This window comes from Anolis sagrei, chromosome 3 (genome assembly GCF_037176765.1).
Source record: "Anolis sagrei isolate rAnoSag1 chromosome 3, rAnoSag1.mat, whole genome shotgun sequence".
NCBI lineage: Eukaryota > Metazoa > Chordata > Lepidosauria > Squamata > Dactyloidae > Anolis > Anolis sagrei.
The window spans coordinates 79,709,319-79,727,686 of record NC_090023.1 but is presented as its reverse complement, the minus strand read 5'-3'; the positions used below and the strand labels follow the sequence as shown (position 1 = coordinate 79,727,686).

General features: G+C 40.3%; 1 protein-coding gene across 3 annotated transcripts in view; it reads left to right on the top strand.

Annotated features, from left to right (window-relative positions):
- Positions 1–208: 208 nt before the first annotated feature.
- Positions 209–18,368, top strand: part of OTC (ornithine transcarbamylase) — a 33,124-nt gene continuing 14,964 nt past the window's right edge. The window contains exons 1-6 of one of the 3 annotated variants that reach the window (XM_060770167.2): positions 209–279; positions 4,251–4,310; positions 6,400–6,544; positions 8,577–8,658; positions 13,202–13,289; positions 15,936–16,089. In XM_060770167.2, coding sequence (XP_060626150.2) covers positions 263–279; positions 4,251–4,310; positions 6,400–6,544; positions 8,577–8,658; positions 13,202–13,289; positions 15,936–16,089 — 546 coding nt within the window. In that variant the 5' untranslated portion in view covers positions 209–262. Of the gene's footprint in view, positions 280–3,871; positions 4,311–6,399; positions 6,545–8,576; positions 8,659–13,201; positions 13,290–15,935; positions 16,090–18,368 lie in introns of those variants that run through there. The other 2 variants (XM_060770168.2, XM_060770170.2) reach the window with 2 other exon arrangements.

The window sequence follows — 18,368 nt, the reverse complement described above, 5'->3', positions numbered from 1 at the left end:
AACTAGTGAATACTGGTTCAATTAATTAAACTTGCATTGGTGATTGTCATATTCAATATAGAAAAGTCGAGTTGGAAATGTGGGTGCATTTGTACTTTTCTGCAATTCTTTGTTGCCAGCGAGATCGAAAGGAAATGCCTCTATGGCCAGGAAAGCAGTGAGCGGAGCCTATTCTCTATTACATCTACTGAGCATCGCCGCCTAGTGGCTGGTTCGTGCCTGCGCCCTGCTCTAAAGACGTCGCAGCCCTCAGGAAGCCCTGATGGCTACTTTCGGGAGGTGCACTCGCCTTGGGAGGGATAAATTGCCGTTCCTGACTGTGGATGGGATTTAAAAGGCTCTGGCTCTGTTTTGTTGCAATATAAGGGCTTATTTGCATGCAGTCCTATGCCAAGGATTGGGTGGCTCTGCATAAACAACGTGCTTGCTCCTCCCTGGCAAAACAATTTTTAGGGGTTTTGTGCTAGCCAATCACTAGTTTGAGTAGCCAAGAACTCAGCCGAGGATCCCATTTATATACCGCCATATAATGCAATTTGGAACTGTATTACATGGTCAGTGTAGACTCCTATAATGTACAATTGCTCCGGAACGTCCCCTCTCAAGTAACCAAGTTAATTCAGCTCCTTGGTTCAACAAGTAACTGGCAGCAATGAAGCGAAATAAGAGGGGGCTAAAGCGTGTGTGGCATTTGAAGTGTGATGAATCAGTCCGAACACGGCTGTGTACCTATCTAAGGACATATGCTGCGGCAATAGAAGCTGCACAGAAATCTTTCTTTGCAGCCAATTTTGTGTCTGCAAAAAACCATTTGGCAAAGCTGTTTGAATAGTCAGAGGGGTGTTAAATCCCATCCCACACACTGGAATCCCTGACAGCTCAGCAGCCTGCTGTGAAGCATTTGTTCAGTTTTTTGTGCACAAAGTCGTTCTGATTCATTCTGACTTCGACACCATGTTTACAGCAGTTTCTGAGGATGTAACACGAACATCTTTGTGTCCCATTTTGATTGGTGCAGCTTGAGGATGTGGACAAGATCTTTGGAGAGGCGAGGGCAATCAAATGTGTCCTAGGCCCCTGCCCATTCTGGCTGGTAAAAGAGGCTAGAAGAGGTTTGGCAGCGTGGGTAAAGGTGATGGTTAATGCCTCCCTACAGCAAGGCAAGATTCCAGAGAGCTTGAAACAAGCTGTCATGAAACTTCTGTTGAAGAAACCATCACTGGACTTCACTCAGTTCATCAACTATTGCCCAGTTTCCAATCTCCCCTATTTGGGCAAAACCATGGAAGGTATGGTGGCCTCACAACTCCAGGGGTTCTTGTAAGACACTGACTATCTAGATCTGGCACAGTCTTGCTTTAGGCCAGGACATGGAACTGAAACAGCCTTGGTCACCTTAGTAGATAATCTACACCGGGAACTAGACAGGAGGAGTGTGTCCCAGTTGGTTGTCCTAAACCTTTCAGCAGCCTTTAATACCATTGCCGATGGTATCCTTCTGGGATGCCTTGCGGGTATGAGACTCGGAGGTACTGTTCTGCAGTAGCTCCAGTCCTTCCTGAAGGGTCGGTCTCAGAAGGTGTTATTGGGAGACACCTGCTTGGCTCCACAACCTTTGTCTTGTGGAGTCCTGCAGGGTTCAGTACTGTTCCCCATGCTGTTTAATATCTACATGAAACTGCTGGGAGAGATCATCCAGAGTTTTGGAATATGATGTCACCTGTATGCAGATGATGTCCAACTCTGTCACTCCTTCCCACGTGTCACTAAGGAGGCTGTTCAGACCTTGAACCGGTGCTTGGCAGCTGTGTCAGACTGGATGGGGTTGAACAAATTGAAATTGAATCCAGACAAAACAGAGGCCCTCCTGATCAGTTGAAAGGCCAAACAGGGCATAGGGTTACAGCCTATGTTGGATGGGATTACACTCCACCTGAAGGTGCAGGTTCACAGCTTGGGAGTGATCCTGGACTTACTGCTGAGCCTGGAACACCATTTCTCGGCAGTGGCCAGGGAAGATTTTGCACAATTAAAACTTTTGTGCCAGCTGTGCTTGTACCTTGGGAAGTCTGACTTGGCCATAGTGGTCCACGCTCTTGTTTCATCCCAAATAGATTACTGGAATTTGCTCTGTGTGGAGTTGCCTTTGAAGACTTTCAGAAGGTGAATTTAATCCAACGGGTGGCAGCCAGATTGCTAACTAGAGAGGGTTACAGGGAGCATACCACCCCCTTGTTACGTCAGCTCCATTGGCTGCCAGTCTGCTACCGAACACAATTCAAAGTGATGGCTTTAGCCTATAAAGCCCTAACCAGTTCTGGCCCAGATTACTTGCCTGAACATATCTCCCTCTATGATCCACCCTCAGAGGTTAAGATGCACAGGGGAGGCCCTGCTCTCGATCCCACCACCTTCACAGGTTCATCTGGCAGGGATGAAGGACAGGGCCTTCTCAGTAGTGGCCTCCCATCTGTAGAACACACTCCCTAACAAAATCAGGTCAGCCCCCTCTCTCCTGTCCTTCAGGAAGAAATTGAAATAATGGCTGTGGGACCAAGCTTTTGAGCAGCAGTTGCAGCAATAACAATTATAAAGGAATCATGTGATTGACAATGGATGGATTTCAAATTATGACTTTGGACTTGGATTTGTCTCTTTTAAATGATCTTTTTAACTTGTGATGATGTTTTAATTAATGTTTAACTGTGTTTTCATTATTGTGGTTGGCATCTAATGGTTGGAGCCCCCGGTGGCGCAGTGGGTTAAACCCTTGTGCCGGCAGGACTGAAGACCGACAGGTCGCAGGTTCGAATCCGGGGAGAGGCGGATGAGCTCCCTCTATCAGCTCCAGCTTCTCATACGGGGACATGAGAGAAGCCTCACACAAGGATGGTAAAAACATCAAATCATCCAGGTGTCCCCTGGGCAACGTCCTTGCAGACAGCCAATTCTCTCACACCAGGAGTCACTCCTGACACGACAAAAAAAAAAAAATCTAATGGTTGCTGATTGTAAGCCACCCTGAGTCTCCCTCCAGGGGTGGAAGACATAAATATGTCTCTCACATAAATAAAATATGTCTGACATAAATAAAATAAATAAAATAAATAAATACACTGATCATATAATATAGTTTCAAAGTGGCAGTATCCATAGGGCCTCGGGCAAATTATGCCATTTCTCTTTCCATTTGCAACATCACCTCTTAATAGTCCCATCTTTATCATCCTATTTATTGGTCTATTTTCTGCATTTCTCCCATCTACAGTACATCTACACTGTAGAATTAATTCCTTCACGTAATGCTATCAAATCATTGGAATTGTAGTTTTAAAAGATCTTTAGCCTTCTCTGCCCAAGAATGCTGGCTCCTTATCAAACTGCAACTCCCATGATTCCATAGTATAGAACCATGACAATTAAAATGGTATTAAACTGCATTCATTCTACAGTGTAGAGGCAGCCGGTAATATGAGGAAGGCACTTGTGTATCCACATTCACATCCCTAGCAAGTCTAATACTTCTCCAAAACTGAAGAGTGAGATGTCCCTTCTCTGCCACCACAAGTAGGGTAGATTGCTGGTAACATAGTTGAGCCATAAATGTTACTGTTTTTGGCACAGCTTCTCATGCCTAATCGTCTGGAGCAGGGGTCCTCAAACTAAGGCCCGGGGGGGCCAGATATGGCCCTTCAAAGTCATTTACCTGGCCTTTGCTCACGGTCAACCTAAGTCTGAAACGACTTAAAAGCATACTACAACAACAATCCTATCTCATCAGCCAAAAGCAGGCCCACACTTCCCAATGAAATACTAATAAGTTTATATTTATTAAAATTGTCCGTCCTTTTTAATTACTGTATTGTTTTTAAGTGTACTTGCACTACAAATAAGATATGTGCAGTGTGCATAGGAATTCATTCAAGTTTTTTTTTCAAATTATAATCCGGCCCTCCAACTGTTTGAGGGACTGTGACCGGGCCCTCTGTTTAAAAAGTTTGAGGACCCCTGGTCTGGAGGCTCCAACTCATGTAGTAATAGCAATTATCTGTTGTGTTTGCAGAAGGTAAAACATGCCATAGTCAGCCTGAGCAGTTCTCACAACAGCTAGAGATAACACTGTCTCATGATCATTGTACCTTTGCTCTTTCTCTGCATGTCACAGCATTCTCTCTTTCTCTGACTTTAGCTGAAGACTTTTCATCAACAAGAAAAAACTAGTATTAAATAAATATGCTGGTTAATTTTAGGTCTCTGTTCAATGTGGGGCATGCAAACAGGATCCGCAAACATCTGGTGCAATGTCTTTGGTAAGTGTTAGATTTAAATATGTCACAACAGAGCTAGATGTCATATGCCAGGAAGTCCCATTGCTTTGCAGCCATGACAAGCTTTCTGAAATGGGTGAATGATGTCTCTCTTGGTTGCTTAGCAGCATTAATTCATAAACCATAAAAAAAACCTTTAGGAAAATGAATATGTCAGAGCTGTCTCTGTACTTTCCTTAATATTTGCACATGTCATCTGACAAGTTTATGCACTGGAAATAATGTTGTATTGACATTTTTTATTTGAAATGGAATTCAATTATTTAGAAGTGGTTCTGAGTTTGGCTTCATCTGCACTGTCATATAATGCAGTTTGAAAGTGCATTATATGGTCACTGTAGGTTCATATAATGCAGTTCAATGCAGTTAAACTGCCTTATATGAGTCTACACCAGTCATGGGCAAACTTGGGCCCTCCGGGTGTTTTGGACTTGAACTCCCATAATTCCTAACAGCCTACCAGCTGTTAGGAATTTGTGGGAGTTGAAGTCCAAAACACCTGGAGGGCTCAAGTTTGCTCATGCCTGGTCTACACTGCCTATCAATTGTTTTGATAAAATCCAATATAGGTTTTAATGTGGCAGCAAAGATGGGGTTATCTAAATGTTGGAAGGCTACCAAAATGACACATCTTTCTGAATGATGTTATTAAAATATGTTGATATTTCAGATACAAACGTTGTGTGTGTTCATAAAAACTAATTTTGTTAGTACAGTTAATTAATTATTCTATTAATTGTTGGATTCAGCACTGTAGACATCCCTGCTTTTGGGGATTTTACTGTTTCTGTTTCACAACATTCTGTAGATTGGTCATTAAAAGGAGCTTTCAATAGACTGATATCATCAACATAAAGGTGCATTTAAAACACAAAATATTGTTTTCATACTATCATATGTTGAATGATATTTTAGCCTTATAACCTTTGTCCCTTTTTTTATTTGTACCTGTTTAAATGTATTGTGAAGTGCACTGATAATAGCAAGACGTAAGTAAAAGAAATGATAAATAAAGGAAACATTATATCTTTGAATCAACCAATTAAGTATCGCTGTCTTGCTGTGAAATTTTGTTTCTTGTTTGACATATTTGAAACATGGATCTCATTAGCAAAAGACTGTAATAAATCTTACTAAAGAATGAACGGAGAACAAATAACATATTGTGTTTTTAATGAGTATGGAATTATTTATGGTATGGCTCCCTCTATCTCCCTTTGTGTGTTTTCTTTTTATGCAGAAGTGTTCAAAGCAAGAGATTTTACACATAAGGGGTGCCTACACTGTAGACTTAATGCAGTTTGACATCACTTTAATTGCCATTCCTCAGCTCTGACAGAGAAGACTGAGTACCTTGTAAAACTACAGTTCCTAGGATTCCATAGCATTAAGCCATGGCAGTTAAAGTAGAACCAAATTGCATTCATTCCAAAGTTTGATGAAACCTCTTAACTTTAACCCCAGATCCAGTCCTCTAACTGCTTTTTCTGGCAATTCTCGATGTCTCCTTTTTCACCATTCTGCTCACCAGCTGCTACATCCTACCTTAGCATCCCATTTTGGAGTTTGCTCAAGACCAGTTTCATCTAAAGTTTCTCAAGTCACTCCTGACACATATATATATAAGCCAAGTAAACTAGCAGATGAATTTGACATCAACAAAAGCAGCAGCACAGTATAATTTGACCACCACTTACCTAAGGACAAGCTACTCAGGCTGGAGCTACACTGTCATATGATCAAGTTTCTAGATCCAGATTATCTGCTTTGAACTGGATTATATTAATCTACACTGCCATATAACTCAGATCAAAGCAGGTAATCCAGATTCAGAAACCGTCTCATATGGCAGTGTTGATGGGGGCAATGTGAAGGGCACAGAGAAGAACTTTGGTCACAAGAGTTTTGTTCCCCTTCCCTAATACACTCCTCACCCTTTGCTCCCATCTTCCAATCAGTATTGCACCCATTTCCAGTAACCCCAATTACCCTACAATGGTGCAACTATTTAAATTTGATGATTTTTAAAGACAAAATTCTTAATTAAGGCTTTTAAAATTTTCCCTTTGAGTTCCAGGCACGGGCAACCTACAGAATCTCCCATTCAGCTGAAAGGCCGTGACCTTCTAACGTTACAGAATTATAAAGCTGAGGAAATCAAATATTTGCTTTGGGTGGCATCAGATTTGAAAGAGAGAATCAAACACAAGAAGGAGGTATGTTTTCATGTACAAGGCCTGTGTGATTTCAGTGGTGGATTTGTTGACTTGCTGTTGGATATTAGAGAAATCTATAAAATCTGTTGGTTACGTTTCATGTGTTTGAGAATGAATGTCTGATGTACTAAGATATAATTGCACTGTATTACTTTCCTGTAATTTATGTAAGAACTTTTTTAGAAGTCCAAACAGCTCAATGAAAATTGAACATATTTAGAAGCCACATAATACTGCGTGTTGGGTAAAATGAAGAGATAGGGATACATCACTTGAATTCTTTAGAGTTTATATTATTCTAGAGTAGCAAATGGCTACCTGGCAGGATACCAAAACAGGAGGTAAACATATACTACAGTCATTGATTTGTTTTACAAGTTCACAGCTTTACTTTAAAACACACCCTTTGTATCTAACTTTACTGAATATAACTATATGCCATTATAGATTCTACTGAATTCAGGAAGCTAGAGAAGCAAATGAAATGAATGGTTGAATGTGTGCTTTGCTTTTGGGGCAATGTGTGCATAGTACAGGCTTCCAACAAACAAGCACAACTCTTTGTACATAGGAGAAGAGAGATACATTACATGGGATCCAACAAGCAGAGCAGTTGCAAAAGGAGGGAGAAAATTAGAGACTGGCTTGTTTTCAGGAGGTGTGGTGAAATTGACAAATTATTATTTTAGAATTGAACAAGTCTAAAAAGTTAGAGAGATTAATCTGGTGAAACAGTGGGATGCAAGGGAACTGGAACTCCCTGGCATTTCCCCCCTAATTTCCCAGTGTGGGTCAGGGTGAAAAATGCTTGGAATTTTCAAGAAGTCAATTTTCTGTGTTACGAGAAGGAAGGAAAGTCCAGACCAGGGATCCCCAAAATATTTAAGCTGAGGGCTGGTTTATGGGCCATCAGACTGCTGAGGGAGCTGGACTATAGTTTGGGGAAAAAAAACAGGAATAAATTGCTATGCAGACTGCACATACCTTATTTGTAGTGCAAAAAAATGAAAAAAGAATACATTTAAAATGAAGTACAATTTTAACCAATATAAAACTTACCAATATTTCAGTGGGAAGTGTGGGCCTTCTTTTGGCTGATAAGAAAGTCAAGTTAATTAGGGTAGTTGTTTGTGTGTCTTCAAACTGTTTCAGACTTAAGGCAACTCTAAATCTAAAGTTTAGGACGGGGAGCAAGTAAATGACCTTGGAGGGCCGCATCTGGCCTGTAGACTTTACTTTGATGATCCAGACATTCAACCAATAAGGTACTGGATTTAATCCTGACTTTTCAAATAAATCCTTTTGATTGACGTACAAAAAATAATCATCTAAAATTATAACAGCAAAACAACGCTCAAATACAGGGGAATTCCAGACAGCAAACAATGAGGGACAGCGAATTACCTTTCAACAAAAGGTGCCCCCGGGCACTAACAAGCCACATCTAAAAACTGTCAGGCCATGAAATGCTAATCAAGATGGCCAATTGAAACATTCACACCTAGCTCCAACAGACAAGAGTTCTTTCTCCCACCCTGGACTTTCCACAGATATATAAACCCAATTTTCCTAGTTTCCAACAGACCCCATGACCTCTGAGGATGCCTGCCATAGATGCAGAGGAAATGTCGGGGGAGGATGCTTCTAGAACATGGCCATATAGCCCGAAAAACCTACAACAACCCAACAACAAATTCAACTTTGCTTTCAGAGATCCCCCCCCCCCAAATTGGCAGCAATGACTAAAGGGTGAACAAGGTCCCCAAGAGATGTAATAACTATGTATTATTTTTGCTAATACATGCCCTTGGAAGAAGTTATTATTTGTAACCTAAATGCTGCCATCCCATCCAATAAAAATAAATAGAGAGGATCCAGTTTCTTCCAGAGTATTCCATGAAGAAGTTGAACCCTCTAATTTTGAAGAATGTCAGAGTATTTTTAAAGGTCATTCTTATTTTGAATAGATTCATAATGTTCACATTGCAAACCATTGTTCTATATTGTATTTGCTTTTCTTCTTGTTTTTCAGCATTTGCCTTTGCTGCAAGGAAAATCCTTAGCAATGATTTTTGAAAAAAGAAGCACAAGGACTAGAATATCTACAGAGACAGGTGACTACAAGTTTAAAAGTCATGACAGTGAATACATCTGCCATTATGAACTGTATTGTATTTATCTCAGGAGTAAATTTTAATTCTATTTTGCATGGCATAAAACATTTTGATCTTATTTCTTTTTTCCTTTTACTGTCCTGATTTTTTATCAACACTTGCACAATGTCCATCTGTGGATCCTAGATGAATTTTTTTTCCTATTGTTGAAGTGAAGGCTCATGCCATATAATAAAGTGCCATAAGATTAATAATATAGTGTGATGTTTTGACTACTGAAACTACATCAACTGTACCAAGTTACTTCTGTTGCATACTTAAGCTTTGGACAAACAGTTTTTTACAGGCATAATTATATAGCCCTCAAATAGGTAGCATGTTTTGTGTGTGAAAATTTCAAATATAATCAACCCATATATAACCAGTTAAATTCTTCCTGCATAAGTTTATTCATTCCTCTTAAAGGAAAAAGAAGAAAAGACAGTGATATTAAAAATAAAGGTGTCAGCAAGATTAGTGGAGCTGTGCTTAAAATATTCCTAGGAGTATTTGTGGTTGATTGAGTGGCAGGAATGAATGGGTTTGACCCACCCAAAGTTAAAAGCATTAAAATTTGAAATGTTTATCTTTGACTCAGGCATGTAGCGGGGGAGGGGGGGGGGCTTAGGGGGCTTCAGCCCCCCCCCCCCCCCCAATTCTCATGGTGGTTCGCGAAAAGGCCTTACTGGTGCATTATTTAAACTGTTATGTTTATTCATATCATGATTTGATCACCATACTCAATATATTCCATATGCATGGGGGTATTGGGATAACAATAAAAAAGTTTGATAGGGTAGACCCTCTTTCAACCAGAATCACCTCCCCCCCCCCCCCCCCCCCGAATCTAAATCTTGGCTACGGGCCTGCTTTGACTTGAATCCACATTACATGTTCGCTAGAAAGTAAGATTCATATTATATATAAATTGATATAGTTACTGTATGCATATGTATCCCCCAGCTTTTGTTGTTTGTTGAATACCTTAATCAGAGAGGAGAAAATGATAACAAATATTTGGTAACTTTGTAGTGTATTTAATTTTAAAGGGTGTTTTTTAAAGGGTGAAATGTTCTGTCAATAAATCAATGATATGAGTAAATCTGAAGCTTGCCGACTATTCAGTTAACCTAGGTTAGTCTAATGTATTATTAAGTAAAACGAGTTTTGAAACCCAGAAATCTTAAAATCTGGTTTGTAAAGGGAAAAAAATGAGAAGACTTTGAATGAAAGCAGAGGCTGGATGGCCATCTGTCAGGAATGCTTTGATTGTTCTTTCCTGCATGGCATGGGGTAGGACTGGACAGAGTTCCTTCCAATTGTGAGGCTGTGCTTAAAATGTTCCTAAGAGTGTGGTTAATTAAATGGACAACAGTTCATGTGAGAAAGATCTTGGCAGCCTTGTGTACAACAAATTGAACATGAGCCAACAGTGTGATGCGACAGCTAAAAGAGCCGATGGGATTTTGGGCTGCACCAAAAGGAGTTTAGTATCTAGATCGAAGGTAGTCATGATGCTTTTGTATCCTGCTTTGGTTAGAGCTCACCTGGTATCCTCTGTCCAATTCTGGGCACCACAGTGCAAAAGAGATATTGATAAGCTGGAAGGTGTCCAGAGCAGGACAACAAAATGATCAGAAGTCTGGAGACCATGCCCTATGAGGAGTATCTTAAAGAGCTGGATATGTTTAGGCTGCAGAGGAGAAGGTTGAGAGGAGACATGATAGCCATGTATAAATATGTGAAAGGGTGTCATAAGAAGAGGGAGCAGGCTTGTCTCTGCTGCCCTTGAAACTAGGACTCAGAGCAATGGGTTCAAATTACAGGAAAGGAGTCTCCACCTGAACATTAGGAAGAACCTCCTGACTGTGTGAGCTGTTCAACAATAGAACTCTCTGTCTCGGAGTGTGGTGGAAGCTTCTTCCTTAGAAACTTTTAAACAGAGGCTGGATGGCCATCTGTCAGGGGTGTTTTGATTGTTTCCTGCATGGCAGTGAGTTGGAAGATGTCCCAACTATTATTCTATGAATCTATGGCTTTTTGAATGAAATATTTGGGAGTTGTGGATTTGAACATTCCTGACCCTTAAAATTTCCCCACTTGCACAGTTACTATAATGAAAAAGTAATAAAATTTTGTTAGTCTCATTATAGTAATGAAAGTTTTAATAACTATACTTTAGAACTGAAATGCCAGTGCCCCCTTATTTTGTAATGACTTTTGAAACATTTTATTATTGATGGCACATGCCTACTGCTTAGTCATCACTGTATGCAATGTACATTCAAGGTGAGCAGTATTACTCAATTGAGTGTGGTACAGAGATTCATAGGGGTTCACTTTGTTCTGATTTAGAGCCCAGGAATTATATCGAATTCCAATAATCCCAGTCATCATGACTATTGGTTGTTATGCTTCACAGAAGGATTCTAGTATGAACTTAGTAACACCATTCTTTATTGTATCTGATCAGCCAGGAAACAGGAAAAGAAGAAAGGACAAAGTTTACTATGTTTTTCAAGGACCATGAAAGCCTTTTGAAGCACTGGCTTATATAGTAATCACCTCTTACTTCCTGTGCAGCCGCATTATCAGAAACATTTAAGAATGTTTATCACAGGGACACTGAAGCTGTATCAGCTGTTAAACAGAATAGCAATAAATTTATCTCTTGCTGCCTTTACACTTTCAAAACAACTACAACATTTTTTTAACCCACCGCCTTCTCCCCAAGGGGACTCAGGGCGGTTTACAAAGGGACAAGCCCAAAGAACACAGTTAAAACCATCAATCAAAACAAAATAAAAATATATCACAATAAAACATAACATCATAAAAGCAATGCACATCATAACATCATAAAAGCAATGGCTGTATTGCCATCTGTTGGAAAGAATTAAACAGTTCTTTGTTTTAAATTGTTTTAAATTGCATGCAAGGAAGAGAGACTTTTGGCAAGTCACGCATTGTCTCAGCCTCAGGGGAAGACAAAAGCAAATGCCCTTTGAACAGATCTTACCTGGGATAATTTTCCCTTTATGTTGCCATAAGCTGGAAACCAAGATCCATATAATTAAAGCAATGGTATTCCCTGTAGTAACCTGGATGTGAGAGCTGGAACATAAGGAAGGCTGAGCGAAGGAAGAGAGACGCTTTTGAACTGTGGTGTTGGAGGAAAATTCTAGTTTTATCTTCTTCGACTGCAAGAAGGTCAAACCAGTCTATAGTCCAGGAAATGTCCAACTGCTCACTGGAGGGAAGAATATTAGAGGCAAAGATAAAGTACTTTGCCCACATAATGAGAAGACAGGAAAGCTTGGTGAAGACAATGATGCTGGGGAAAATGGAAGGAAAAAAGGAAGAGGGGCCGACCAAGGGCAAGATAGATGAATGGTATCCTTGAAGTGAGTGGCGTGACTCTGAAGGAGCTGGGGGTGGTGATGGCCAACAGTGAGCTCTGGCATGTGCTGGTCCATGAGGTCACGAAGAGTCAGAAGCGACTGAACGAATAAACAACAACAACAAGCTGGAAACAACTTCAAACAATATGAAGACGTTCCTGCCAGACAAGACCACTTTTATCCAGTAGTAATTTGGTGTGAAGAGCGAGTAGGGTATATTGGTTTGAGTGTTGGGCTAGGAGTCCAGGGTTCAGATCCTCACTCAGCCATGAAACCCACAGGATGACCTTGAGGAAATCGTACTCTCTCAGCATAACTGAAAGGCAATGGCAAACTCCCCTTGCCAAGAAAATCCTATGATAGCATTCCTTCCAACAGTTCACAGTAACATCAGACTCAGTCAAGATGGCAAAATTATTAATGAGGAAGAATGCAGAAGCTAAGAGAGGCTGAAGCAGTTTGCTTTTGCTATAGACTACTGGAAGGAGCTATGTGCCACCACTTCCTCCCCTTTCACTTCTGCTGAGTTAATTGACTGGAAACTGCTTTTACACTTTGAACTCAGTTTGCATCAATTGAAGTTAGGTGAGGATAAAGGGGGAAAGCGAGAGGACGAGGGAAAAACTGACATTTTAAAAGCAGCTGAAAAAGTTGAAAGCCAAAGATTTAATTGGAATCGTCTTTACCAAGTTGGGACAGTTTGAGAGTATCTTATAAGAGTCGCTATATAAGAACGGGAACCAAAAGATAATACAGGGTTAGTCAAAATGCATAGGCCAATAAGCCATTGTATAAAGGCACTGTGATGATGTGCTCTTGATATTCATATACAGAAAAGCTTGAAAATGTGATAGCAGTGTCTTTTAGGGTTGAAAAGAAATAGATATGGATTTTGTCTTTAAAAAAGAAGTACTAGATGTTGGCTTCTATAGGATTGAAATTATTTGTGAAAGATAGCATCAACTGAATATTTGTCCCATAAGTTTGCTATATGGCAGGATGAAAATTCACTAAGTCAGACTATCCCCACAACTATATCTAAATGTCTGGGAAGACTTGATGGGAATAATTGGGTAGTATTCTAAGGAGTCTGTCTGTTTTAGGATTTGCTCTTCTTGGAGGTCATCCCTGTTTCCTCACACTACAAGATATCCACCTGGGCATTAATGAGAGCATTACGGACACAGCACGGTTTGTAGCATGCCTTGTGACTATTTCATTAGCATATTTATATGGTGAAAACATTAAAACTGCTTGAAGTCCTCAAATATCTAAATTTAGGGTGTGAAATTATGTGCATTATTAGAATAGTCTCTCATTGGAGCCCATTCATTGTGTGTATATTTAATAGAGAGAGTGAGATCAAGAGAACAACCCTATTGTATATGTTCATGGTTTAAAGTATTAATTGGCAGGCAAATGTGACATCTGTAAGACTTGTGACATGCGATGTTGCTTTTCAAAATGGCACCATGTCTAATATAAGAGAGAAAGTAGTAGGGATTATTGAGGTTCTCTTGGAATAGAAGGTCGGCACATTTATTGTACATTATCACACAAGGCAGGAAAATTACAATTACAGCAAAACCACAGTATCTTTGGCTGGCACTTATCATGTGATGTCACTCCTCTCTCGCCATTCTCCTAGTGTAAAAGAAAGCATGTATTTTGCAGGCATGAACAATATGTCAATGATCCCTTTTTGTAAAAGAAATGCCTTCCAGCAGTCTCCCACTGAGAGAACAACAGAAAAGGAATAACATCATGTGATAAGTCCTGCTGTTAACCTGCTGTAAATGCAGTCCACCTGATGTGTGATAAAGTCTTAAGACTTGGGCAAGTAAACTCTAAGTAAAGAAAAACAATACAGGATTCTCACTCCTCTGACCCCACATAGGCCAGAGGATAGAATCACGAATCATAGAGTTGGAAGAGACCTCTTGGGCCATCCAGTCCAACCCCCTGCCACAAAGCAGGAAAATTGCATTCAAAGTACCCTTGGCAGATGGCCATCCAGCCTCAGTTTTTTAAAAAAAGAGCCTCCACCACACTCCTGGGCAGAGAGTTCCACTACTGAACAGCTCTCGCCGTTAGGAAGTTCTTCCTAATGCTCTTTTCCTGTAGTTTGAACCCATTGTTCTGTATCGTAGTCTCCAGGGCAGCAGAAAACAAGCTTGCTCCTTCCTCCCTGTGACTTCCCCTCACATATTTATACATGACCATCATGTCTCCTCTCAGTCGTCTCTTCTGCAGACTAAACATGCCCAGCTCTTTAAGCTGCTCCTCACAGGGTTTGTTCTCCAGACCCATAGTCATTTTAATCGCCTTTCTCTGGACACATTGGAGGTATGACCGTACTCTGTCTTAGGTCCATGGCAGCGTAAACTAGATCCAGCTTTGCTGCTCCCTTCACTTTCAGGGAGAGAGACTAAGAACAGAGCCATGCCTATTCAGTTCATGTTTTAAGAAATGAGGAGAAAGGGAAGAAGGGGGTGCAAATGAAGAAATACAAGGACAGCAACATATAGCAGAAACCCATTATAGAGAAGAATGGAAGTACAACCTGAAACCATCCCCCTCCCTTTGATCCTACACCTCCCTCCCCCCCTCCCATTCTTAGCATTATACCCTCCCACCTCACACACACCCCTCCCAGATCTGCCCTTACTCTTCCATTCTTTTTCTTCCCCTACCTTCCATGACCCATGCCGAGTTGGGTCTTTTTACCTATTAATGTAAAAAATCCTTAATAAAAATATTTTTTTAAAAGAAGAGAGTGAGTCACTTAGCTCTCTGGTCCAAACTAAATGCCTTTGATTCTTCATTGATTTCCATGAATAGAGGAAATTTGGAAGATGGAACAAGCACCAGCTTCCCTTGGATCAATTCCCCTTTGCCAACATTCTGCTTTCTTTCATAACAGAGAACACAGTACAGGCTAAGCTCACTAATATCTTCAGTAGAAATAGATAACAGCAGAGATTTCTATTGCGCTTTCCTTGTCTTTCCAATTGGGAAATGGAAATGGGGGAATTCCTACTGGTGTCCCTGTCTTCTGATCTGGAACAATAGTTCAATGAACACAATAGTACCTGCTTACTTGTGTTTCTCAGCAACTTGTATTAGACATATGCTGTTTTAGTTCAACATTACACAGTATACATATATTACAAGGAAACAAACAATAGTTATTTTCTGCTTCACATCTTCTGGATTATACATCATCATCATCATCCTTTGAATATACCTATTTATATCTCAAAATCTTCCTAGTCTCAGAATTAAGGCAGCTTAAAAATTACATTGTCCCAAAGTACATTGTCCCAACCTCAAGAAAATTAAATGTAGTTTTAAAAACAAATTTGTTTTCTTGAATGGGTCTATTTAGTTTCTTTCTACATTATTAATTCATATTTTGATGTAAAATGCTCTTAATATATTTTCACTCATGAGCATGTAGCATTGTTTTTGAAGTGTTTAAAATAGTTAACCGTGAAACATAGCCAGTATTTAAACTGCTGCGAAAACTGTAAGGGTGCATCGTTACTATAGATTTAATGCAGTTTGACACTTTTTTTACTGCCATCACTCAATGCCGTGGAATAATGAGAGTTGCAGTTTTACAAGATCTTTAGCTTTGTCTTCCAAATAGTGTTGGTGACTCACCAAATGACAACTTCCAGGATTCCATAGCATTGGACCATGGCAGTTAAAGTTGTGTCGACTTCACTCATTCTAGAGTGTGGATGAATCCTAAATTATACAGCAGCAGAAGGAAAAGACCAACCATTGTGCTATTACCTTTGGTGATATATTGTGTTCATTTTCTCTCTCTAGAGTATTGTCAACCATGACAGATGCAATCCTAGCACGAGTCTATAAACAGGGTGATCTAGAGATGTTGGCACAAGAGGCCACAATTCCTGTGATAAATGGACTGTCAGATTCTGACCATCCTATCCAGATTTTGGCTGATTACCTTACACTTCAGGTAACGTTCTATTCCCTGATTTACAACTTAGCTTTGAGCTAGCTGCAGTTTTAAAATTCAGACATAAATCCTAACTGTGTGAGATATGGCATCCTCTAAAAACAGACAGATTAGTACAAGAAGTCAGAATGTGAGTAGTGGCCTAAAGAATGACGGGTTCAAATGTTGCTAAAGCTACAAATTCACAAGGGGACCTTAAGCAAGTTGGTGTTAGCCTCAGTATTTCTATATATAGTGTGGAACCCATACTACAAATCTGTGATAAGGAATTCCAAAATAAGTCAGTAAGAAATTTGAAATGCATTGGACAAATGTTCAGTATTTTAAATTATTTGGAATGGGGGAGCTTGCTGGCATTTGTGCTTTTTTTGTGGTAGTTCTGGGCCAGGCAATGACCTCATTAGGCTTGCGAAGGGTGATATGTGAGGTTACGTTCTGACATGAGAAACAAGGCAAAGTGAAGTGAATATTCTGATTTCCACTGAATCACCAACTTCAAACCTCAAAGATGAGGAGTTGGATTGTGGCATCTGTTCAGATTCTGGTAAGGCAACATCAAGATGAGCAAATTCAAGCAAAGCAGAAGTTAGGTTTCACTAAAGCCAAGTAAAACAAAGAAGATGTTAAGTTCTAATCAGTTCAAACTAAGTTAAGAAAAAGTCCGGTTTCAAGCAGGTTGTTCCCTAGACAGTTTCATGAGAAGCTCAGAAATATGTTCCATGAACCACTTCTAGATGTAGCCTTAAATATTACTACAGCTCCAACTGCATGGCTTTTTCTGCTTTTGATTGGCCAATCAAAAGCAGATGAGGCTGTTAAATGAGGCCCATCTATTTCAATATTTTCTGATTCTAGAGCTGTTCTTCTAGAGCACATTGAACTGTACTTTGGGGGCAGCAATACAGCCATGCAGAGGAGTGCAAGCAACATAGATATTGATAAGCAGTGGTGCAAACTTGGACAGGTTCTGTGAGCAAGTCCTTTCCCATTCTGATACTTTCTTTGAATTACTGGCATCATCCCCTGAGACTAAAAGCCAGATTTTAGGTTCTAGATTCTCAATAACTGGGCTGTTTAGATGCTGATCTCCTTTTACATATCACTGTCTAAGGTGTGCTGCCACCAACAGATCCACCATTCCTCATTGTCCCATTTTTTCTCTTGAACAATCTGTTCTCTTTATATAGGGCTGCAGCTCTGACTAGTTTGGCATTTTTGTATATAGTGCTGGTTTGGGGAGTCTTGGTGAGGGGGCAGGCAGGTAGCCGGGGGGGGGGGGAGGGGTGCTTGAGGGGCTTCAGCCCCCCCGAAATTCTCATGGTGGTTCGTGAAAAGGCCTTACTGGTGCATTATTTAAACTGTTATATTTATTCATATCATGATCTGATCAGCAGACTCAATATATCCCATATGCATGGGGGTATTGGGGTAATGATGCAAAAGGTTTGCTAGGGTAGACCCTCTTTCACTCAGACTCAGCCCCCCCAACCCCCCCCCCCCGAAAAAAACCTCAGCCCCCCCCCCCCCCCCCCCGAATCGAAATCCTGGCTATGGGCTTGTGAGGGGGTAAGCATCAAGATTGTTGGAATTAAATTACTTCAAGCAGTAGCTTAATAACATTTTCTAGCCATCTGCTCTTGATATATTCTTTCTTCAATATTACTTGTATGATAACAGGAGAAGGAACAGGCAATCCATTTTGAATATTCCTTGCCCAAAACCCCTCATGAAATTAAGGGGTTCTAAGTCGACAGGTGACTTGAAATCTCATACACACAAGGATAACAGCAAGAAGGGAGTTCCTTCATGCTCCATGATATTGAGCCAATCTCCTTTAGCAGATGTTTGATAAACCTTTATTTACAATTGTGTTTGAAAAGTAATTAAATGGTATTTGAAAATGTTGATGATTTTTGATACTTTTTTGAGTTCATCAGTCACACAGTCAGTCATCAAAATACCTACCTAAATTATTAGTTTCAGAAGTTTTCTGTGAAAAACCCCAAAATTCATAGTAAAACAGAAACAACATGTTGTTGTTGTTTATTCGTTCAGTCACTTCCGACTCTTCATGACGTCATGGACCAGCCCATGCCAGAGCTCCCTGTCAACTGTCACCACCCCCAGCTCCTTCAAAATCAAACCAGTTACTTCAAGGATGCCATCCAGCCACCTTGACCTTGGCCAGCCCCTCTTCTTTTTCCTTCTATTTTCCTCAGCATCATTGTCTTCTCTAAGCTTTCCTGTCTTCTTATGATGTGGCCAAAGCACTTGATCTT